This window comes from Castor canadensis, chromosome 2 (assembly GCF_047511655.1).
Source record: "Castor canadensis chromosome 2, mCasCan1.hap1v2, whole genome shotgun sequence".
NCBI classification, from domain to species: Eukaryota; Metazoa; Chordata; class Mammalia; order Rodentia; family Castoridae; genus Castor; species Castor canadensis.
The window spans coordinates 25990038-26016182 of NC_133387.1; the positions used below are offsets into that span (position 1 = coordinate 25990038).

General features: G+C 38.2%; 1 protein-coding gene across 1 annotated transcript in view; it reads right to left on the bottom strand.

The window, feature by feature from the left end:
* Snd1 (staphylococcal nuclease and tudor domain containing 1) overlaps nt 1-26145 on the bottom strand; it is a 436904-nt gene that overhangs the window by 159885 nt on the left and 250874 nt on the right. Inside the window, exon 14 of the mRNA XM_074063886.1 lies at nt 18375-18447. Within this exon, the coding sequence (XP_073919987.1) occupies nt 18375-18447 (73 nt within the window). The remainder of the gene's footprint in view (nt 1-18374; nt 18448-26145) is intronic.

Here is a 26145-nt window from a genome sequence, read left to right on the forward strand (position 1 = left end):
CATCCGCTGAGAGGAAGGATAGCTATTTCATCCAAGTTGACAGAATTTTAAGAATGGAAAGATCTTATGAAGTCAATTAAACTGAGTGCAATAATAAAAAATATGTCAGCTCTTTCAAATCTCAGTCACAGCCACAGGATGGTGTCTGTCTTTCCTTGTTATATCAAGTATCTCTGCTTGGTATGCTTTTTTTCAATATAAAAATTGTTGAAACCTTTCATATTTGTCTCACTGCTCCAAAAAAACTGATAAGGAATATTGGATACTTTACTCAAGTGTTATAACCATAAATCATTCCCCCATGGAAATTATTTATTTTAGGAATTTTGATTATATCATTACATTTTATATTACTATAAAATTGACTGAATGTACAGGTATAGCAATCTGCTTTAATCTCATACTCAATTTTAGGGTTAATAAGAGAAAGAGAAGTAAGGTAAGTAAGAGAAAAATCTCATAATGGTTTAACAGAAACCAGTTTAGGCCTAACTGTGAAGTTGAAGATGCCAGGGGGCTCTATGGACAATAAAATGATTAAGTTCAAAAGATGTCATTAACATGACATTTTAAATCTTCCTCCAATAATCCAGAAGCACAACTCACTCAAAATCCAGGAAAATTAAAGATTTCTTCAGAAAATTAAAAAATAAAATGATTTGAATAAAGTAAAAAAAAAAAAAACCCTCTAACTCCAAAATGTATTTTAAAAAGATAAATATTAAATATTCAAGATGTGGAAGAGGACCAATGGGAAAGAAGAGGGGAGGTGAGATAAGAAGGTAATGGGGAATTGAATATGATCAAATTAGACATATGTATGAAAATATTGTAATGAAAACCATTATTTTGTATAATTAATATACACCAATAAAAAAATAAATAGAAAAATGCAAAGCTCCACATGGTGTAATCCCCCCAAAATATGAAGGATCTCAGATTTAAAGAGATAGCACTAGGGGGACTTTGCTACATCAAATGCTTATTTCAAGATAATGTCAAATATTTCTACTTAGAAATCTATATGCAAAGATTCTCACCTTCAGGTTTTTCTATGCTGTGGCTTATTCATATAAATTGAGTGAATTTACTACCATAGTTTTTCTGATACTACATTGGCTCAAGGCTTTGAGAATCCAAACAGATAAATTAGCTATGGTTCTCTGTTATCTATACCAATATTCCCCTCCATTGGTGTAAATAATCAGGAAGCAACTGTATTTCTGAGCAGAGAAGTCTTTTTTGTTGCACTGGTAGTTTTCACATTACCTGTGCTCCACAACAAACCACACGTAAGTATTTTCCTGTACTCTTGAAAAAGCTAATTTAAGGTTGTATTACCCACATTTAACCTGCTATTGTGGATGGCATCTCTTTAAGGAGTGTTTCTGCCTCCTCAATGCACCTTGAAATTGGGAAAGTAATGATGCAACAAATGTGCCTGGAGTGACTTTCATTCCAAAGCATGCTAATAGCTATACTTCAAATTTAGAGGAACAGGGTTTGGAATGACCCTCAAGAAAGGCTGGACAATCTTTAGAGAGAGGCAAGGATTATAAAGAAACCTTAATTATACACTCCCATTCTGTACCACTTCTGGATTGTCAGGCCAATTCTCTCCCAAATGTGGATATATCACATCTGTCTATGGCTATAAGAAATCCCCCTCAATAATTACACTACAATTTTCAATGCAAAGTACCTTCCCATGTATACAAATGCATATCAAAAATAATTTTACCATGAATTACTAGCTTCGGAAGAGTAGGAAAGGCAGGTGGGAGTAGGAAGTAGGGGAACTAGAATATGTATATAGCAGACACAGGACAGAGATTGTGTGAGAGAACACTACTTAAACAGCCAGGTCACCTATATCCTAGAAGAGCAAAACTTACAGAAAACAAAGTTCTGTGAAACTCTGGAACAGGGTTCGGAGCTGTTTGTGTGTGCTAGATGTTAGCAAAATGAATCCTATCAGTTTCCCACTGAAAATCTATATAGTAGGCATGAAATTACAAAGGCAAACGTCACAGCACTCAAAACAGCACAGGGAAATGGGAAGAGAGTAAACCTATTAGTTAATAATTAACCACTCAGGATTATCATGTGCAACCCTCAAATGGGAACTGTTACTAAGAAAACTCACTAATTAGTTCTCACCCTCACAATCACTCTTTCATTAGCATCATAGGAAAAAGAACTGAAAACAAATACATGCAGAGTTTATGATGTAACTACAGCAGACTAGAAAATCAACTGTGAATAAACCCACCAATCCTGAGGAATCTTCTTGGAGGTACCACCATGTATTCTGCTACCCATACAGAATATTTCTTCCCTACAAGAGCTGACCAGGTTGCAAGGTCCAATCAAGACCTATCTGAGGATGAAGGACTCCCGAGCTCAGTGTTGTTTGGGTACAACCAATCAATGTTGAAGCAGGGAAACCTTACGAACAAGAAGACAGATATAGATAAGAGAGAGTGGAGATCAGAACTAATCGTTAAAAATACTGAAGCAAATGGGTCTTTCATTTTAAGGCATATTGTGATCATTTACTGCTACAGTTATCTATGTTCTCAGAGCTGCACAAGCCAGGGAATTACTTCTACAGCTGTGCGGAAGAAAAATCACAACGACACCCCCTACCACAATGGCAAAGCCATCCATCACTCCACACTCTTCCTCCTTTCTACATGCTGGGCTCCATGGCCACAAGTGACATTTTAATTCACAGAATAAGCTTATGATTCTCTGTAAGGAGCCAGATGTGCAGTATGATAATCTCTTGAAATAAATGGGACCCTGGTGGGGAGGACACTTGGGAATGTGTTCCAGCTCTAGTGTTTCCACAAAGCACTTAACCAACCTTCCCTTGCTAGTTATCAATATTTCATGGTGAGGTGTGTGGGAGGGGGACAGGTGTGAACTTTAGTAAGTTGCACATTTAACAGGAATGAAGTAAACATAGGAGAGAACCCTAGAGAAAAACAGGGACTAAAACAAAACAATGTTACAATAGTAGAAAAAAAAAAAAGGTGCCAAATCTATGCCATTGATAATCTTTCTTTCATTATGTATTATTTGTAGTTTACAGCTTCTCACACTGAACTTAGCTGGCACAAAATCTCACTCAGGTCTCCCACATGTCAGAATGTAGAAGTGGCAGTCTAGGCCCTGGGCACCCCCCTGAGAGCAAGACTCCACAGGCACAAGCTGGAAGGAAATGAAATGTTGGGAGGCCAGCTTTCTAATCAGTGGTGCCCTCAAAGGAAAGAATAACCCATCTCTTCCCTAGTTAAGGGAGGATGGCTTGGCTAGGGCAAGGAAACTGCAAGCTGAAGACAGGCAGAAGGAGCTGGAAAGGGATGCCTACAGAACTGGAAGGAAGATGTAAAACACATTAGTGACAGTATGGACTGTCCTTCCAAGTATGGAGGAAAAAGTTACTCCTCAGTCAAATGTGAAAGGAACTTAAACCTTCCTCAACTTTAAGCATATATCTGTTTTTAGTAGCCCCACAAAGGACAAGTGTCTAAAAATGTTTTTATTTGGTGGATCCTATTGCTTCCACTATGTACAACACTGAGGAAAGAAATCAGGACTTAGCAAATGCGAAGAAGAGAAGAATGAAAATATGCAAAGCAGCATGCTGACTGACAATCATGGCAGACCATCTAAGAGTGTCAAATTGTATGACAGACACCAGAATATGGCCTGGACTTCTTGGCAACAACTCAAAACTGGAAATAATTTAAATATCTGTCAACGTGGAATAAACAAACTGAGCACACACATCATATACTACTACTCTGTGGTAAAAATGATACAGCAACAACATGGATGTCATTTGTATGACATTCTTGCAAAGTTTCTACTTTAGGGGATAGGATATCGTTCAGTGGTAGAGCACTGGCCATAGCATGCATGAAACCTTGGGAAAGATGCCTAGCATGGCAAAACCAAGATTCAACTACAGGGACAGAAAACACAGAGTTGCCAAGAGACTAGAGATTCAATCCAAAGAGGACAGAGGAATTCTGAGGGATGATGAAACAGTTATATTATCCTGGTGGTGGTATGGTCACATATGTACAGGTTTATCAAAATGTACACTGTCAAAACTCATAGAATTATCATATTAAAATGATACACTTAAATTGCATACAATAAGTTGGACACTGGTGGCTCATGCCTGCCATCTTAGTTACTCAGGAGGCAGAGATCAGGAGGATTGTGGTTCAAAGCCAGCCTGGTCAAACAGTTTGCAAGACTCCCATCTAAAAAAACCTCATCACAAAAAAGGGCTGGTGGAGTGGCTCAAGGTGTAGGCCCTGAGTTCAAACCCCAGTACTGTAGCAACAACAACAAAATTGCATATAATAGACCTTAATTTTTAAAATAAGGGACAAAATTGACCTGTATATGAAGAATATACAATATTTTAATTTTTAGCTTAAGAACAAACTCCCTGAGCTGGGTGCTGTTGGATCATGCTTGCAATTCTAGCTACTCAGGAAGCAAAAATAAGGAGGATTGTTATTTGAAGCTAGCCCAGGCAAATAGTTCATGAGACCATTATCATGAAAATACTCAACAGAAGAGGGTGAATTTAACTAAGATATATTGTAAGCACTTTTCTAAACTTCACAATATATCACCGGTACAACAAAAATATAATAAAAATTAAAAAGAGAAAATATGCAACATAAAAAAGGGCTGGAGGAGTGGCTTAAGTGGTAGAGCACTTGCCTAGCAAGGGTGAAGCTCTGGGTTCAAACTCCACCACAGCAAAAGAAGAAGCAACAGCACAGCCTCCCTACATTCAACTAGTTTGTAAGTAAGTAACTAGGAAAGAATAACAACTTCAAAAGTAACCTGTTACTTAGTAACTATGTTTTAGATCAGCTATTTTAATACAATTAGATATTGCATGTATTAAAGGACTTTAAGCATTTTAAGTAGAGAATGGTTAAATGAGAAAACAAGAGGTGGGGTAGCTTAAGCAGTAACAGTGCTTGCCTAGCAAGTATGAGGCCCTGAGTTCAAACCCCAATGCAGCCAAAAACAAACAAACAAAACCCAGGGGTCAGAGGAGCACAGGGAAAAAACCTCATTGTTCCCCACAAATAGTATAAGAATGCCCCAATTCTTAGGCAATGGCTAAAAGAAAGCATCAGAAGCATGTCATCCTCAACTAGCCATACAGAAGATATGTTTTATTCAAATAAAGAATAAAGTTCTCCTAAGGACTTGAGTCATGCCCCGAGACCTAGTCTCTTCTTAAAACTTCCTGTTTTTACTTTATGGAGAAGACATCTTAGACCTCTGAGGTCATGTAAATAACTACAGAATTGCTTTTGTACTTCATTTCAAGTGAAAGACTACCCTACATGAAATCTTTGACTCAGTAAGTTCCTTTCATCATTCATCCGGATAGCAATATACTATATTTTTTATATCACTGAAAAATTTACTTTATATCATAAATAAACCAATTTTAGTATTAAATATTTTAACTACTCAAAATGGGCATAAAACATACTAATTTGTTTGCTGGTTCAGAAATACCAATTCGTAAGAAAAAAATATTTATAGGGGAGCTTAACAGACTGTGACAGATATCTTTCAATTATTTTCAATTTAAATATTCTTTTGAACTTTAACCAAATTGTAAACAACCAATTTATATCAAATAAACCATTAAATTGGTAAGAAAATAGTCATAGGCAGCATTTCTGCTTTGAAGTGGTAAAGGTAACACAACCAATAGGAAAACAAACAAACAAAAAAAAAGGCCATTTATACTTTTTAATAATTCTCGTTACTTTTTAAGGAATCAAATGATGATTTTTTTTTTTCAGTACTGGAGTCTGAACTCAGGGCCTAAATCTTGAGTTACTCCACCAGCCCTTTTTGTGTTAGGTTTTTTGAGACAGGGTCTTGTGAACTATTTGTCTGCGCTGGCTTCGAACCGCGATTCTCCTGATCACTACCTCCTGAATAGCTAGGATTACAAGTGTGAGCCATCAGTGCCTGGCCAAATGATGAATTTTTTATAGGAATAAAAGAATAACATCTTCAGAACTGAGATATGAGATTGACCTAAAACAGGTTAGACATGGCATGTGCCATTGAAAATACAGAATCGAGTTCATCAACATAACTCGTAATTATTATTATTAATTATTAATTATTAATTATTATTAATTATGTCATCTGGACATAATTACAAGGCTAGGATTAAAAAATAACTTACAGGTGTGAAATACTATTTTTTCTTTAAAAGTTTCAAATCAATTTTTATCATTTCCAATGTCTCTATAGGCAAGAGATAAGAATTTATTATAGAAACAGAAAAGTTTGAGAGGTAATTAAAATAAAATGTACAGAGCAAAGAATGTGTGCTGATGAAGCACACATTTTCATTTCATGGGCAAATCAAGAACTCGGGCAAGGAAACTGACATCATGCAAAAAACACCTGATGTTTTGACCCACTCCAGACAAGAACACAGCCTTAAAAAAGAAGAGCTAGTAACTTATGACACTAGAAGAGCTAGTAACTTATGACACAAGTTAAAAAAACTAAAATAAATGTTAATGAAGGTTAGATAGACATGGATAAAGCAGTCATGGGTATGGAGGGCTGACCATATACTTTGAATGTCAATTTTTGCCTATAGATCTACCCATATCAGTATAAAAAAAGTTAAGTGAAAAATCTTTTGTGTGTGTGTGTCTAATTAGTCTTCTTAAAGTTCTATGTTCTTAAAGATTTAATAAAAAGATAATTTTATAATTTGGAAAAGAAAGTTCTAGTTTTCTCAACCTGAAGGAAAATAAAACTACTGTTATTAATTAAAACAGAAATGATCAGTAGTCTAAGAACCCAAAATACATCAAATAAAACACTCATTTCACTTAAAAAAGATTTACAGAATATTAAAAATATGCTTTTCTTTGACCTAGATTTCTACTTTATGAAACTGTTCTAAGAAAAATAGTCTATGATTTGGATAAAGGTTGTCTATGATATGATAAAACCCCCAAATATCCCGTAAATCCAATAACAGGAGGTGGATTAAAGCAATTATATCACAACTATATACAGTATTCATCCAACAATATTTTTAAAGCACTGACTATGTGCTAGACACTTTTCTAGGCAATGACTATATAGTTACGAGTAAAATGGGCTGGAGGCATGGCTTAAGAGGGAGAATACTTGCCTACCAAGCTTGAATCCCTGAGTTCAAACCCCAGTACAGACCCTTTCCCAAAAAAGAATAAAACATAGAAGGTCCCTGTCCTGAGAAGAGCTAACAACAATCAAACAAAAACAAACAAAAATATCCCAAGACCCCACAGTCTTGTGAACAAATGTATTAGCATATAAAAAATTCCAGTGTTGGTAGTATAGATGAAACTGATGCAGTTAAAAACAAAATTTTTGGCAGAAAATATGTGTAGGGGAAAAAATGTTATGTTCTTATTTTCAAAGAAGAAAATATATTAACATTCAAGAATGATTCAGCTTTGCACAGATAAATTTACATATTATCTAGGTCAGATAACTGTCCTTCCAGTTTTCTAAGCCAGTGTTCAAAATTATCTACAATGACTTAGTTCTTTATATTTTGAGACAAATAAACATTCTTGCTGCTGAAGAAAGTCTGTAAACAGATGTGGAAAATGTGCTGACCAGAAGCTGATGTGGAATTTGCTCCATGATTCAATCAAATCTGAACCTAAGCACAGTGCTTCACAGTGCTGATGACATCAAACTAAGTAGCTGTTCTCCAAAACAATAAAAGCTTAATGCAGATAATTATGATTCTGAGCCCAGAAGGTATGAAATAAACAAACAAAACTCACACATCAGCATGATGTGAGAATTTTAAAAATGTTCTAGTAAGAGAGTAGCATGTTGTAAAAAGCCCCAAAGTCAGGCCCAGAAATAAAGCACAACCAGGATTCCACACGGATTTGGGACAAAAAGTGAAACTACCCCTACAGAAAAATATCATTAAGGTAGTTAATATTATACTTTCAATGTACATGGGATTTCAAGTTCTTTCTAAGGCAGAATATATACTTATTCCTATCCTCACCCAGTGCCTTTACAATCTTAGTTTGAGGTAACCATAGGTGGATATTGTATTGAGGATCTAGATTGGGATTCTTAAGGATCTAGTCTGTCAATGGGAAACCACATTTGAGTACATAGGTGACAGCGGAGAACGAGATGAAGAGTCTTGATCAAGGAAGTTTGTCTGATCAAAGATCTCACATCTTTGTCATTTCTTTCTCTATCAATACACATGCAATTATGGCTACTTGCAAGATTTCTCACACATTCAGGACTACATAGACACCATCATTATGAACAATTTATACATTTATTATTGTTGGAAAAGTCCTAGGTCTAGAGAGGTAAGATGTTTCTGCTGCTAATCTAGTTAGGAAGCTTTCTAGCTTCCACTACCTCCCATTTCCTTTATTCACACAAACAAATAAGGACTACCCATGTGCTAAACCATTCACTGGACAGTTCTCAATCTTCATCTTACCTAACTGGAAGCTGCAGAGTCAACTCTTGTATGGTAATGCTCTTTCCCCTCTTAGACAATCACACTCCCAATTTTCTTCCAACAGCTTGGGCACCAGTTTTTAAGGTTTTTTAGCCAGTGACTCCCCTCTGCCATCCATATATGATTTTTAACTTTTGTAGACAAAGGCCAAATCTGAGAGACTCTTCCCTTTAATATGCTCCAGGCAGTTATGAATATTCACATCTTTGTGTCCAATAGTCTTAGATTCATGCTAGAAGTCCAGGCTACTTCTCTAGGCTGAAGACTATTTGAATGGCTCATGGGCATCTAAATTTTAACACATTCATAAATGAGTAATTTTCTTCTCAAATCTAGTTTGCCAGAGTTTACCATATCAGAGTGGGAGTAGCGCTACCAAGCAGTTATTTATGTCAGTAATTTACAACGCTGACACATAATACCTTTCTTGACTCCTAACTGAATCAATCACTCAATTCTACCAGTTCTTTTACCAATCCAGATCTTAAATTTACCTTTCCATCTTTACTGCCAAATCTGGTTTCAGCCACTACACAACCATCAGATCACCTAGAATAAATTGTGGTCATTAGTATTTGCTCTCACAGGACTCTGTACTTGCACTGCCATTGTAATTATATAACAAATTGTGTATGCCCTATAAAGACTACATCTGTCCTGTTTAATATTATATCCTCAATACCCAGCACTGTGTCTGGCATATAAAAAGCTCTCAATAAATACTTATTGTTTGATCATTCATTCACTGATTCAACATGAGAAATGCATTTACAAAGCAAGCAAGAGATGGCATGTGTTCAATGTCAAATGAGAGATAAAGTGGTGGCAAAAGAGCTCAAAAGAGGGAGCAGTATGATTTGAGACTGGAAATGGATAAGGAGTTTGAAATAGAAATACTACAGTTGATGATAATAGCTATCATTCACAAAGGACTTTCTGTGTGCTAGGCAGAATGCTCAGCAATTTAACAATAATCAACATACAATATGAACCACTGCTTTCTGTTGAGCTCCTATTATGACAACTGTCAGAAATATATATACACATATATTTTCAGTGCAGGGATCTTGTGAATGCTAGGCAAGTGCTCTGCCACTGAGCTACATCACCAGTTCTTCCAAATACTTTGCATGTATTAATTCACTCAATTACACCAAAATCTAAGAAGGCAAAGGAAGTAAGTGCCACTATCATACCCATATTAAAGAGAGGTTAAATAATTTCCTCCATGTGACAAAGTAATAAGCAATGGAGCCACAACTTGAACTCCAGTGATCTGATATTAGAACCCATACTATTGATTATGATCTATACTATCACTTATGTTCTAGAAGACATACAACCTTTGTGTTGCAGGCCTTTACGAGCTTGCCTACTTGTGGTTACTAACTAGTACAGTTAATCCTGAACTTTGAACCAGGGTTATATTTTTCCAAACACAAATTCACTTTCCTAGAGCTCATTTGCAAATCAAATCTAAACTAGGCACTGGAAACAGATAGAAAAAAAACTCCCTCTTTGGAATTCAGAAGTTAGTGAAGAAAACCACTGCACGTGCATCAAACAACCTGAGAAGATGGCAATCAATTTATGAATAGGTGCAAGTCATTGTAACATGATTATGCACATGCTAAAGATGGGCAGGATCAAAAGGCATGGCGCTAAAAAGGTGAATGAGAGCAGGCATAAGCTGAAGGAGGAAAAAGGCATGGTCAGAAGGGGAAAAGAGGCAGAATTCCAAAAAGTAATGCCACTCTACAAGTGATAATGAAAGATGGAGACAGAATCCTTAATCTGATCACTTTAAACAATGAAATAGTTGACTAGTGGACTAGTGGAATGATACAAAAGGAAATAAACAGGCTCTACTGTGGGTGACGTATCTGGGCACTTTGCAAATGTGCAGTTAGTAGTACATAGGTCTTTAAATAAGAAACCCTAGTAATAGTGTTTGTTCTTAGGTATCTTTGAAATGTAGTACTATACCACAAATTATATAATTTTTTTCTGAAAATGCCAATTCCTAAAGAACTGAGGCATAGAACTATCGAACATTTTATTGCCACCCTCAGCAAAAGAGTATCTCAATGTCAACACTGCAAAGTGCGTCCAAAATTTTGCATGACATGTTCTGTAGGGAATATGCTAAATAAAAGCTTAAAATACAAGTAAGCAGAACGACTATGCTAGTAAAATGACTTACTCTGAATTGTTTACATAAGCAATAGCCACAGGACAAAATGAGTTCAATCTAGGGCTAAGTAGCACTGTGATGGTGAAATAGAGAGTGGAGCCAGAGCTGCTCAGAAATATTTCAAGTTTTATCACATCACTCAGCAGCCATGGGATAGATCAAACAATCCAATCTCACACTTTAATCTGGGAATCAAAAATTTTATCAACTGTCTTTAAAATACCCTTACCTTCATTTAGCTAAATCTGTAACAGGCTCATTTAACAAATTTGGATCCATGAGCTAGAATCATAGAGCAATATCCACATACATTTGGAAAATGGGAAAGAAATGGTAGTCCATGAATCAGTGGTAGCAGAATCTTTGCTTTGAGGAACTCTCTTTGGAAAAAGATACCACTTTGTTCAGCAAAAATTCTCCTAGACTCCCTCAACATTCTTGTTCCTTTCTTTGAACCAAGAAAGAAAGCTCCAGTCCATTAAAATGGGAGCTAGGACTGTGCTGCTAAGGAGCACATGTGCCTGCACTACTGTGTGTGAACTCACAGTTAAACAAGGAATCAGAAGGGAGCTAGAAAAATTACTTCTTGTAGCAGAAAACTTTCTGAGAACACAATTCATGGTAGTGACATTATCAAGGTTACTGAGAATATGGGGAGGAAGATGTTTTCCTTAGAAGTAACAAATAGGCAGCTGTCTCTAACACTGCTCTACTTGGGCAAGTCACTTGATTAAGCATTTCCTCAGAGGTGTTAAACTGTGGAAGGAGGTGGGGGGGGCCAACCACCAACAATAACATACTGTACCCTGTCACATTCAGTATCCAAGCTCCCTGCTACCTCAATGTTATCTGTTATGGCACCTGAAATTTCCAAAACAAAGCCTGTCAGTGAGCATCAATCATGATGGTACATCCATGTAATCTCAGAGGCAGGAGGATCTCAAGTTCCAAAACAGCTTGAGTTATATATATGGTGAGTTCAAGGCCAGTCTGGGCTACATGAGACCCTGTCTCAAAAAACCAAGGGTTAAGGATGTAGCTCAGTGGTAGAGTGCTTACTTAGCATTCACAAGGCCCTGGGTTTGATCCACAGCACTGGAGGAAGGAAAAAAGAAAAAAGAGAAGAACAAAACAGCAGACCAAGCAAGGCACAGGCATGAACTGGACACTGAAGATGAAAGACGCAGACTCACTTTAGAACTTCATTTTTAAAAATATTCTTCCTTAGAACTTCATTTCAATCCACTTATTAATGAGGGAAACCGAAAGACTCATAGGAGACTGTCACTAAGAATGCGGAAGTGAATTTGCCAATTTTTAGTCTACAAAAATGTAAAAAGTGCCAAATTTGAAAACATTTCTCTCACAAGGCGGAAATCAATTGTAGACTAAAAGGATCATATTTCTATAGGAATCATTTGCATCACCATCAGCCCTTCACAAGTTGCATTCTCTCTTTACAATGGTACAAAAAAGGCCAGGCAAAATCAACATAGCAAAACTTACACAGAATCACAGAACCCCAAAGGGCTTAGAAGACAGTGCCTGGCATTCTGTTGGAAGGACACCTAATAATCATCTTGGCCATTCGAAAGTCTGAAACAATTTTTCTGATACTCCCAACTAAATAAAAGTCAGATACCATATCCTAAATTTGGTGCCCTTCAGTATACAAAGAATACCAAAGAAACACAACTCAGTTAAAAAGTGGATTAAAATCTTTTAAGAAGTACTTAAACACAGCTACCACCAACTGTGGTAAATGCTGAAAGGCAGTCTTGAGACAGTTTCCATGGAAATCACAAATACTTTCAGATTTATTCAGAAGACAGGGACACTTCTATAGTTCTGGAAAATTTAAAGCCGTGTATTTCAGTAAATATGAATTGGCCACAGAAGTCATGTGGCTAAAATGAACTATGGACCAAAAAAAGCAAACCTTCCTCAACTAATAAAACAATGAGGGTGAGGGAAAGTGTCTGATACAAACTTTCTGGCAGAAGCAAGGTCTTCTTAAAACTTTCAACTCTAAGTTAGTTGTCTCTGTGACATCTGAGGTGCTACTTACCACAGAGCTGTGAGGCATGTTTATGTGTTGAGAGAATTCAAGTCTATTAGCTGTATACTGCAGTCCAATGAAGTCCAAGAAACTTTGTTTCAAGGAGGAAGACGTGAACAGAAAGAGCAGTAGCTTCTAAATTAATAACAACTTGAGCTACCAAATGAAACACAGATGAAAGAAAGCCACAAGGAGAACCCTATATACTTCTACCATGGTAAATCATTAATACTTAATTTGCCAAAGGGCCAACCTTGTTTATGGGGCATATAGTGCTTACTCTAGAGAGCAAGTTCAAAAGACAGTAAGCTGGCTGCTTCAGAGTTCCTGTGAGGTTTTCCCAGGTAGCAAATGTAGGGTCCGGCAGTGGAGCCCACGGTTAGTGTGTGAAAGGAGCTTCCACACTAGACAACCCATCCAAGTCACTGAAAGCCCCTGGGCAGAACTACAGGGCCATCTATATAGTAACTTGGACTGAAGTTGGCACAAAAGAGACAATTAGGACAAGGTGGATATGGGACAAAGGGAGAATGAGAGAGGGAAGGGACATTATAAAATAAAAAGTCAAAGAAGGACCATTTGTACCATCAAAAATCAGTGATAAGGAAGAACAAGAGAGATAGCTGAAAGGAACTTTAGCATGATATAAGAAGAAAGGCTAAAGTGGGCCAGAAGACATGTAAGGGAAGCTGCAACTAACAGACTTAACTTGCAGAACCACTGAAAATTTTGCTTTTACCTTCCTTGAACTTACTAAACAAACCACTTTTTCTCATTTAATTGTTTTAGACAATTAAAAAGAATATGTGCTTTTTTTTTTCCCTTACTCTTCTACCAAAGCTCAACTCCATAAGCTGCTGAGGACAAGTAACTCCCATAAAGGTTCCCAAACCCATTAGAGAATGGAGGATGGCTTAAGATATCTACCACCTGGGAGGAAGGGCAGTGCTGTTCAGGTGTAAGAAACCAGACATGGAAGAAGAGGTTAGCAAGAGATGTTAGAAAAAAAAACCTACTCCATCTTCCCATCTACCTACATACCTTCCTACCTATTTTGTAGGACATCCTTATACTTGCAAGTTAAAAATTCACTGGTCCACTGTGTAAATTTTCATTTCACAATTCACTGCATGGTAACAGGAATCTGAAGTTTGATACCCCTACCCTTTTACCCCCCAGAGCTTGCCCTTGGCTCATTCTAGATCAGTAATATTATATCTCTCCAACAAAATCAGTCATGGAGAGAGGAGGTAAAATAAAAAACAAAAAAATCCCTACAACATTAGTATGTAACACGGGTAAGAAACCAATTCACAAAGTGATAAATGTCAAAATAAGCACAATGACAGTTCCATGTAAAAATAAGTGAAATTAACACATGAGTTGTCAGAACCACATAACACGAGAAGACAGAAGATATTCAGAGAGAAATAAATCCCATTTTGGTGTTCTACCTTACCCTATGGCTTATGGAAATAGGAGTATAAAGGATGGTATGTCTTTTCTCTTGTCATGTCATCAATAAACAAACAAACATAACTCCTCATGTATCACAGTAGAAAGTATAGAGACAACAAAAACAAAGAGGAAAACTCACTACGACTCATGACTCCTTACACCCAGACTAAAGAGAAATGGGGGGTAAAGGAAGCAATGTGTACTTGTAGAGCTGACTGCCCTGGAGGAATGGAGAGTCCTCTCTCATCTGGGAAGCATAATTGATTTGTCTGATCTACCAGAACAACAGTTAGCTATGCACTATCCCCATTTTATTGTCTGTTTTACACTCTGTATCTGCAGGAGATTGTATTTATTACAGAGCAGGCTATAGCAAAAACAATAAACCTAAGACAAAGAATGGCCTTATATGCTACTGACATGCAAAGTCCAACTCTTTCTATGTTGGCAAGGGAGGAGGTGAGACAAGATCAGGGGAAAACAAAGCCCACTAATAACGGAAACATGGATGTGTGCAGTGAAGCAGTCACCACAGAACAGTCTTCCAAATCAATCAGATCCAGAGCCAACTCAGTCAAACTCATAGCTGGATTCACATACATAGGAACATCCTGGTCTGAAAGGAAGCCAGATTATTATAGAAGTGACAGTAACAGCTGGTACTTGTACTATCCTACTTTCTACACCTGGAAAAATGAGAAAATAAGGGAATCGGTCACTCTTGCAGGCCTAATGCTACTGTCCTGGCAATAAGTACTTTTCTTCCTTAGTGTTTACCCTGGAAGTAAGTGCAAAAGATACGAATGAGCCAAACTGTTATCAAAGCCCTAGATAAATGGGGTTCTCCAGTTGGTGTTATGAACAGGTACTCTGTTTGTCATACAGAAAATTCAACTTAACATCTAACACTATCTGTATTAATAAACAGAGACCTGCTTGTTGAACCACCTCTGGGGTCAGGGTCTTACTTTCTAAGGAATCCATCAATCTCCCATTCCTGTGCCTGGATTACTCACTTCCCACTATATGCAGTCAGTCAAGCAGGTCTTCCTCTAGCAAAGAGCAAAAATATTCTAATACAACCTTGACCCTCACTCTGAGAAATCACTTTTGAAAATGCAAGTGGAGGGATACGAAGAATGGACACAATCAACTATGGAAAGAGTGGCAGTGATAACTAGGACAAAACATACAGGTTCTCTGCCTCACAATCATCATATAATCTCTGCCAAATAACACATTTCTTTGGAGACAAAGTATGCATTTATGCATCTCTTTTCTTCCCCAAGGATATGCATGGTGTGGGGAGAAGGATGGGGAGAGGTATTATACACCAATAACAGTTTATAGTAAATTCATTTTGGCAGTATAGTATATATACTGTCAGCTCAACAAAACCTTCCATTTATGACCTGTAACAAAGAGGGGGGAATCAATCTGGGGCAGTGGGGGGAACACAGCTAAAGACTTAAAAGGTTAAGAAACTTTAATGAAGCCATTAGGTAAGTGTACATTACACTGCCATTATTCTAGGTGATTATTCTCTTTCAGGCTATATGCCATTTGCCCATTTGACCATACATGCCTACCTGTCCCTCAGATAGCAAAATGGCCAGCATGCTCCAGGAAGTAGAAAACCCACACATCTCACTTAAACAGCACAAGGGCACCCAACACATACTCATACTCAACACTGTGAAAGAGATGGGAAGGTGAGAAAAGGGAAAAAGATAAACCTCCTCTATTACAGAGGGCACAAAAAATTGCAATCTTAGCTGAGTAATTTGTGATTCAGGCAGACAAGGTCATATCTGACATCTATTTAAATTGAATAGCTTCTTCACTTTCAGTCTTCCACTTGCTCAAGCTTTCCTCTTTTATTTATGTGGTAACTGAGTGAAACTTAACTGGCATTTATTTTTTAAATAACTTAAGAGCAAACCAATCTTCTAATATCCAGACAGAAAAGAGAATAAAAATAGGTATGAAACTGAGCTACAGTTTAAGGGAGAGTTAGTGAGGTAGGAATAATAATAATGAAAAAAAAAAAGAAGGTAAGTTTCACAAGACTCATTGTTATCAAAACAAAAATGAAGGGGTTCAGAAAGCACCAGAAAGCATCAGGGAAGGCGGCAGCATTGGATTCAAAGACAGCAATAAAGATCTCAGACGTCCTAAGAAGACAGCTAAGGCAGACCAGTCTCTATCTTACAAACCTCCCTAGGACTTCATCTCATTGCCAGTGGGAAACGAGCAAGAACATGAACTTGATGGACCAAGAGAGAGCAACCTATCTCCATTTTTTGGGGGGAATAGGCTTCCTCATATTGTTATCATTGTATTAATTTGTTTTTAATTTTTAAATTTTGAATTAGCACGGTACCCAAAGGTTTAACTCATTAGGTTCTATATAATTTTTTTGATGGGGAGATGATTCTCATAGAGCAGAGCCTCCATTATGTTAAAACAGGTATCTGCAACATTTTTTTCCTGCAGTTGAATAGCCCACAACTGCCTTATGATTACTCTGATATCTGTAGCAAAATAACAATATCAAGGAAAATAGTGTTGAGAGTACCACAGCACATACCTATGGAAATTAATAACATATATGTAAGCATAACTCAGCAGGGTAAGCCACAGAGAAAATAAGTGAAACAGCACTGCACTGAGCATGTCACAACTGTTAAGACGGAGCCTTAGTAGATACACTTGTGGCTCAAAGACCATTAGCAGAAGGTTTCTGGGCTTCTCAGAATTCTAAGTTACAAAGAATGTGTATTACTGGATCTCATACACTTAATAGAGGTCCTGACTTCTTAACTGAAGTCCAATTCATCTGACATAGACAGTCCTGTTTAAAAATCATCTATGCTGACTGGCTATAGAGAAAGAAAAGTTCACCAGAGTCCCATGGCTTAAAATGAACAGGGTATCAGGACACTCATGCCAAGGAGGAGCCAGCTAGAACACTTACAATAAGCAATCACCAGCACCAAGAAACAAACACTCAGCCAAGCCTGGGAACATGATATAATGGGAAGACATTACTCCCTAACTCATCACTGCTCTGGGCCAGGCTGAGCTCTAGAACCATTTGCTTATACTACTATTTTCATTTTGGTGTTCAAGCTAAGATTTCCTAGCTCTTCCTCCTTCAGCACCTCAGGTAATGTTACCTTCCCCACACATTGCACAGACTTGAGCCTTTCCTTAATCATCAGTGATTGTGGGAGTTGAAATGGACACTGTATATCCCAGGTATCTTTCCTAGCCACAAGATCAAAATCAATACTGGAACCATTCACTGTCCTCTTAGCTAGTATTATTTCTCTTCATAGAAGCTGTCACTACTTGATACTATATTTGTATTCTTTGCTCACTTGAATTTAGGGACTTTATTATTTTTGGTCATGGTTATATTCTCAGTGCCTACAAGCAGCTCCAGGCACACAGTAGGCACTCAATAAATATTTGTGGAATAAATCCACTCAACTAATAGCAATCTATTCAGCCAAAAGAGATCTTAAATATACAAGGGTAAAGTCCTTACTGCAAATTACTTGGAAGTATTGGTGTCAATTCTTCTATATGATTTATTACTGTATCTCTACCTATTATCTCACATACTTTTCTATTCTCCCCTACTTACAAGCAAGCTGAGAAAAAGAACTCATTCAGAGATCATAATTTTTAGACTTGTCCTAAAACCTACACTTGACCTGTTACCATAAAGACTTCCCATTCATAGTGAGAATTATACAGGGATTAAAATAAAAAAAAGCTAGTTTTATTTCAACACAACTGGAAAGAAGTATCTTCTAAACTCACAGCAGTTATAAGTGAAGAAGCAAGAGAGATAGTTCAAGTAAAGGACTAGAATGAGGTTTCTGAATTCTATTTTTCTATAATTTAAAACAGAATCCCTAAGGATGCCCTGGGAAAATTCACACTCAGGGCCTGAAGAGGAACAAGGTACTGACAACAAGTAAGCTGAATTCTTCAGTGAATAAGCACATACATTCTTGGAGCGTCTGAGCCCCACAGTTTGATTCTAGGACAACACTCACCCCAGAAATGTCTGCAACACGGTGGATGGGCACTTCCTTCTTGCTATGCAATCCTTTGCCATTCTTAATAGCTCTGTAAATGTAGAAGAGAAAGCCAGGTTAAGACAAAAACCACAATGGAAAGGGTAGGAGAACATGAAAAAGAAGACAGAAGCAAGGGTTGTTGAAATGGGAGGTGTCACCACATAAAACACAACTTGCAGCATACACTGCTGAGTAGCTAGTTTGTTAGGAGCAGTTGCTGGAGGGGACAATGAATGTATGCTGTCTTCTGAGTCCAGTTACCAGTATTTGGCTGCCAGTTTTGGCTAACAGTGTGCCTGGTAATCACAGAGTTCCTTTACTTGTTTCCAAATTAAACTCATTGTTTCCAGGCACAAAAGAAGAATCAGTTGGAAGAGCACACTCCTAAGAAACAGAAGTAATAATGTTTCTTTCTCCATTTAATCACATGAAACATTTTAAATGCAAAATATGTAGCTAGTGTTCCAACTCTAATGGAAATAAGTTCCTCCCAGGTAAAAAGATAAATTGCCTTGAAAGAAGCAATAATGTACAGAAAAGTCACTTAACAATTGAAATAAAAATTAGCAAATGCTACATAATGTATCTGACATTAAGCCTCCTTCCCAATTGGCTTTGGGTTGCAATAATGGGATTTAGCAGGGAAATCTGGGATCTGCCTCATATTTGACCACAGATTGGTTGCTCTAATCTCTCCTTCTCTCCTTCTTACCCCTAACCCTTTCAGTGGTATCTTCAGGGACAAAGCCTACATATCACTGGGTGTAATCACTGGCAAAACAATGAAGCTGTTTCAATTCAACAATGAACCTTAGAGCTGAAGGTAAGTCACTAGGTTCCTGCACTAATAGACAAAGCCTTCTTGGGTACAGTCAGCTGCAGGCAACAAAAAGGGAGAGTTTAGAAACAAAGAAAGAGACTCAAGGATGTTTCCACTCTTCAAACTAGTCTTTTTTAGGGTTGCTGAGTTCCAAAGGAAGTGTAGAGAAAGCTGTCAGAGCAGAATGAGGGTCCATGTGTGGGTCACTGCTCACACTAGCAATCATGTACCCACACCTTCCCCCTCACTCAAGTCTGCACTGAAGGGGAAGGAGCAGTGGACACCACTCTGCAGGGGTAACTTTCATGATCATAACTTTCTAACCCAAACCCACCCAATCCAAATTGGGTAGTATTGCTCAGTGCCACCTCGAATGGCCACATTTCTTATGCGCCTGGGCTTTTATCATGTGGTGAACTCCTCAGCCATCCCAGATTATCTGTAACTCACTCAACTGACATGAAAAACACAAGCTTTTTCTACAATCTAGTTTCTACTCCATGATGAGGGAAGAAGAGAATGAACAAAAAATAAAAATCATACATTCACTCACTGTTTCTGAAATGCTAACCAAAAAAAAAAGCATTATGAGTTCCTTGAATTCCATGGTTCCTCCTGAACTTGAATCAAGGGCTTCAGTTTTAGAAATTGTAAATGGGTCAGAATACTTCTCTTTATAATTAGTCTGTTACCATTCAGGATCCTGCTGATGGTCACTAACTAGGGCTATTAAGGTCTGCCCCTGGCACTTAGGATTTGCAAACTAACAGACAAAGGTGGTTAAGATGGAAAGCAATGGCTAGAAGCGAAGGATCCAACTCTTCCACATCCCAAAGCCCTGCTGCATGTCTTATTTTCACAACCTTCTCTGCCACCAACAAGCTCTCCTTATTTTATAACTATGAACTTGAATTGAAGGAGCAGGCTTCAGAAAGCCAGGCAAGCTCAAACTGCCTACCCCCCATCCCTGCAACTAGTGTACCTCACTCACCCTTGCAAGGTGAGGCCCACTGAGTTTTCTGTAGGTCTTTTGAGACAACAGATGCCTGTAGTCTTATCCTTTCCCAACAAGGACAACCAAAATAAAAGGACCTTACTCTCTGAACAGGGAGGTTCATATAAGAGTGCTACTGAACCTGTGGCCTTTCCTGGGCTGGAAAGCATCTCAGACTATGAGGAAAAAAGCACAGGGCTTCAACAGTAAGATAGAAAGTTAGGATCCTTGAGGCAAAAGCAGTGAGGAGGTAAACTACGATTCTGCTTTCTTTCTGTGGTCTGAAGCAGCTCTGTGCCACAAGCAGAAATCTGGACCTTGACTAAGACTAAACATACTACCAAAGGGAAAATAAATAACAATCCAAACTGAAAAACATGGGCAAGAGTATGTAAGTGTATATAAGTGACATTTAAAACAACAGAATTCTTTAAAATTAAGTTTTAATTTTTTTTAAAAAGCACCTAATTTATGCTCTTTGCCATTCCTAATGAGCATATCAGCTTGCATTTAGGCATCAATTTTGGAAAATCTTCAAAGATATTTTTTTCCACACTTCAGATATGATTGTTAAATTAGATCAATTTCTAGAACATTGACAAGGTAACAAGAAAGGTACACTGCAATTCATATATAGATGAAAAGGCAAGCATAGTGTCATGTGCCATCGGGAAGCTGAGTGAAGAGGATTTCTTGAGTTCAGGAGTTCAAGAACAGCAATGGGCAATATAGCAATACCACATCCCTCTCCCCAAACCAAAGCTTAAAAACAAAACTGAGAAACCATTATTATTTCAACTCTTACAAAAGAGAAGGAAAATGTACAGTTTGCAGTAGGCAGTTAACTACTGAGTTCAAATGGTGCCATCCAGGAAGAACAAGGAAGAAACTCAGGCTACTAAGTAAGAGGGATCTGTGAGCAATGAACACAGTGGCCACAGAAAGGACTCTGGAAGAGATATCTCTAGCAGAGCTCCCTCTGCCTGACACAAGGCTGATGCCATATCAGGAATGTCTTCTGGAAAGACAGTCTGAGGGAACTGCTCTAGTGAGTGGTGACACATGTGCCACTCTTTGCAAAGGAGTATACATCTTTGTTCTAGGACTGTGAGAATCCATGACAGACCTGCCTACAAAGAGCTGCATATATGGAATGGAACCATGGAGAGCCAGGTTCTGCTGAAACCAAGTGTTGACTATTCATCATTTCTTAAGGGAGTCCCCCACACCCTCATCTTGCATTACCCTGTTTACTGGGCAGAGATCTGGGAGCTCTGTCTTTGTGACATGGGTACATAGGCAGACAGCAGGTTCACTCTCTCTGATAAATGTGCCACCAAGCACACTAACACCCTCCCCACACAGGGCCACAAGCACAGCTCTCTCTCTTCATTAGACAAAGAATGAAACCCCTGACTTCTCAACTTTTCCCACCGGGTCTGCTTAATAGTTGCTTCCTCACAAAGCCAGGCTGGTATTCAGGTTGGCCAGGAGAAAAGAAGCAGTGGGGTAGAACACAGCCTGCTCCTTTCCAAGATGCAGCAGTACAAAGATGGCAAAGAAGAACAGCATTGAGAACAGAGAAAAGCCATTACTGGCCAGGAAAAGTTAGTATAAATCCACATACATGCAAAGGGATGACAGGGCAGCTCAGTGCTACAGTATGCAAGATGATTTCCATCCAGACTGGAAAAGTCTTTCTCTAATGACAAAGTTTGAAATTCATTCATATTAGAGCTACCACCCTTTCCGCTAGAAGATAAACTCACCAGTTTGCATAGGCAGCGGAGGACTGTTAGAGCAACATTGGCCTTGCACTCCAGGAGCAAAATCTTGCACACCTTTCACACAGAAAAATTTACTCTGAATGCTGTCTAGGTCATGCAAAAACCTCTAAGAATTCCTCTCTAAACTGGAAGTGAGAACCACAGAAGCATCTGTCCCGGGCTAATCATCAGTGAATGTGGACTGCCACTCTGAACAAACGTTTCTGTGAGTTTCCCAAGAAACTCAAAGAATTTATGGTAAGATTCAACTTTATCACAACCATAAAATGGGGACATAAGTGAGCTTCAGTCAGGCTCCTAGGAATATCTATGAATCATCCTGGAGTATATATACAAATTTTCCTAGAGAACAGGAGCTTTCAACAGTTTCACACACACACACACACACACACACACACACACACACACACACACACACACAAATAAATAAATAAATAAAATTGCTTTCAGGATAAAAGAACCTAAAGATAATACAGTATTGGAAGGTAGAAATAGGTGATAGGGAGTAGCAGCAAGATGATGGGGCAAGGGAGGCTATGGTGCTGAGAGGTCAGGAGCCCCTGACCTCATCTCCTTACCTACAACCATGCTGTCCAGGTTACCAGAGAACAAGATGCCCCGTAACTCGGCTTTTGCTTTTTTCTCTATGTGCAATGCTTCCTTCCTTCTTAATAGTATTCATTTCACCCTTTTGTAACCCTTTTGGTTCAGTTCAGGTACTCACCAATTTATGTCAAAATAACTTCACAAATATTTTAAGTAAATTCACTCAATTCTTTTTGACATTGCCCACCACTTTGATTCTACATTGCATACCACCAGCATATGACTTCTGAATAAAAACCTATTTTATCATTTTACTCCCCTACTTAGACCCAAAACAAAGACCAACACTCAGAGAAACCAAGTGGCAATTCTCAGACTTGACTTTCATGGGCCTCTACCATGCGGTCCCAGTTTATGTCTTTACATGATTTCCATATCCCTCCTTCTAATCCAATTAGGCCCGTTTTCTCTTTATTCCCTACATGCAAGTTCTCAATTATGTATGTCCCCTGGAGTTTTGTTTCCCCTTGATCTTATCTGTCATTTCAGGTCTTTCATTATAGACTGGAAAGAGCTGTCAAATATCTGCGGCCACAATCTCCCTACATTCATAAAATAGCTGTCACATCAGAAATTTTGAAGCTGGGGTCTTACATAGGATGCAAGGAGTATCTATAAATCCCTTGAAATGGCAATAAAATTAGATATGCAAATGTGCATACACATATATCATTCAGTTCAGTATGCAATTGTAAACTGTAACATACAACTTTCACATTCCTTCATGGCCCTTTGAGGGTTAGGATTAATATTTGTCATGGTATTTAACATAGATCTAAGGTTCACATTATTACATAAACATGGGGCCATCTAGATCAATAAAGTGTGCCTGGGAAAGCTGAATAAATAAGTGCCTGGGGAGTGACTGTCTAAAGAGGAAAACTGAAAATATTTCAAATTGAAGACATGGACAATGCCAACGTGACTGCAAGACAACTTAATGAGGCTCTCCTGGACACAGAGTTTCATGATCTAAGCTCCAGGGCAGAGAGGTGAAAGCCTGGTCAGCTTGTGAGCAAAATCAGAGAAGCATGGAGAAGTACGCATTACATCCCCACTGAGTCCCCGGGATTGGACAGTCTAAGCAGCAGTTAGAGGGGGCAGAGCTCTGACCACTGTAAACAAAGAAACAAAACCAAGAGGCAGAACAATAAGGAACTTGTACTCAACAATATAGGATAAGTAACTCAGAAGAAAGGAAAATAATCTTAACAAAAAAGATTAAGAATCAGAACAAATGTGAATAAATTGCTAAAGCTCCAAGACATTTCTCTCTGTTTCAGGACACATTGATGAATATGGTGTTTCAGCACAAATCAAACACAGGTATCACTGAAACACAGCAGCAATAAACAATTCCGATGGCCTTTCTACTGGTTCCTGGGTAACTGGAAGAAGCAACATGGTTCTGCCACTCAGAAATAAAGACACAGAGCAGGCACAAGTACAGAATGGCAGAGAAGGGGCTAAAATTATGCTGCTGCATTTTCAATGAAAATGAGAATTACTGATTAAAAAAAAAGTCAGAAAAGATGGAGCGCACACAGACTGGAAATGAGGAAATTGAGTCCTACAGGCAAAGGAGGTGGGAGGACTAAAGAGTCAGTAGGTGTTATGAGGCAGTGAAGCAAATACCAAAGAACTCCAGATCATCCTCTCATCTAAGTATAATATAAGGAAGAAATGAAGACACATGTCATTGTGCTAGGAATGACAACGGGTTTGCAGTGACAGGGAGGAAGGGATTATGAGCTCATGACAGAGAATAACCTACACAATGACAGAGATGAGGGGAACAAAGTTGCAGCAGATAAGCAAAAGCTACTAGTCCCAGATTAGAATCAAAAGAATCAGTGCTACCCAGAAAGTCATTAGCAGTCTAAAGGCCTCAGAAAGGTGAGATTATTTAAAACTACCCTGAATGACAATGGTCTTATAGTTTTTGCTGTCCTGATCAAAAAAATCCATCAGAACAAATTATGACAAACAATGATTCATAATCCTATTCCGAGATAAAAGCTCCCTTAATGTTTTCTGAGTGTTTGTACACACATATATGCCCACTTATACTTTTAAAAAATGGTACCACTATAGAAAGTTTTGTAGGCTCTTTTTTTTGTTTCGCTAGAAACAACAGCTAAACAAAAATTTCCCTGTGCCATTAATTTCTTTTCGTAATTTTTAATGGTTACAGAGTAAATCCATCATAAGGATGCATGTTTCATAATTTAATCAATATCCTATTGCTAGATGTTTCTGTGAATATAATGCTTCCAATATTATAAATAATGCCATAAGGAACAGCTTTTAGATAAGTTGATGGATAATTCACTAATTACTTCTTAAAATATCTTCATAGAACTGGAACTCCTATGGCATGGGGCAAAGAAGTAGTGCTGTATTTGTTCTGCATCTCTTTTCTGCAAGGCAAACTAGACAGAGCATGCCTGGCCTCATTGACTTGATTTGTGGTTAGCCCTTAGATTTGGGTTCTCCTTTCCCTATGCAGCCCAGCTACCTATACCTATCTTTTATATTTGCAGCTTAAAATAATTGAGTGAGCCAACCACCAGTGGCTTATGCCTGCAATCCTAGCTACTCAGGAGGATTGTAGTTCGAAGCCAGCCCCTGTCAAATAGTTCAGAGACCCTATTGGGGGGGGTGGTCAGATATCACACAAAAAAAAAGGGCAAAAGGGCAGGCAGAATGGCTCAAGTGGTAAGGGTCCCTGCCTAGCAAGCATGAGGCCCTGAGTTTAAACCCCAGTGCTACCAAAAAAAAAAAAAAAGTTCGGTGAACAAGTGCTATAAACAAGTAAGCCCTATTTACTCAAATCACCACTATATCACACATTTTTTGTATTTATCCCAAATACACTTGATCAAACACTTGTCAATATAACATGAATAAATCAGTTATAGAACATTTTAATGTGCTTTTTGACTAAGTGAAAAGCAACAGATCTTTCGCATATGCTATGGAAAGTGGTTTTCCAATGTGATGACCTGGACCTACTAGAAAAGATTCACTGCCATCCTCTGGAGGTTCCTCTCTCTGAACTTGATACAAAGGCAACAGGAATGAGAAATACTCCTTCTAAATTTCTGGGGCCAAAGAGAAAGGAGGGAGTGAAAGGCAGCTTAAGATGAAACAAATGCACAAGGGAGTATATAAGAAATTGAGATGCAAAGAATCTTGCAAATGAAAGAAAAGCTATGAAGCAGCTATAAAGCTCTGTGCACTGATATATCAGTGATTAATTATTTGAATTGTCAACCTCCTAAGAGAGTTCCAAGGATTATAACAAAAGTAGGATAGGAATATACCTTATAGAGCCTCAGCTCTCAGACCCACTCAGCCACCTAACATTGCAGAAAAGCCAAGCAAAACAAGCAAGCACTACAACACTCAAGATGATTTCACATTAAACTAGCCAAGAACTGGTGGAGTTATGCAGAAAGAATAGAATTAAGTAGTCAGGAATGCAGAGTATAAGGAAGGAGACAGGAGTCAAGGAGAAAAAAGAGCTAGGATGCACCA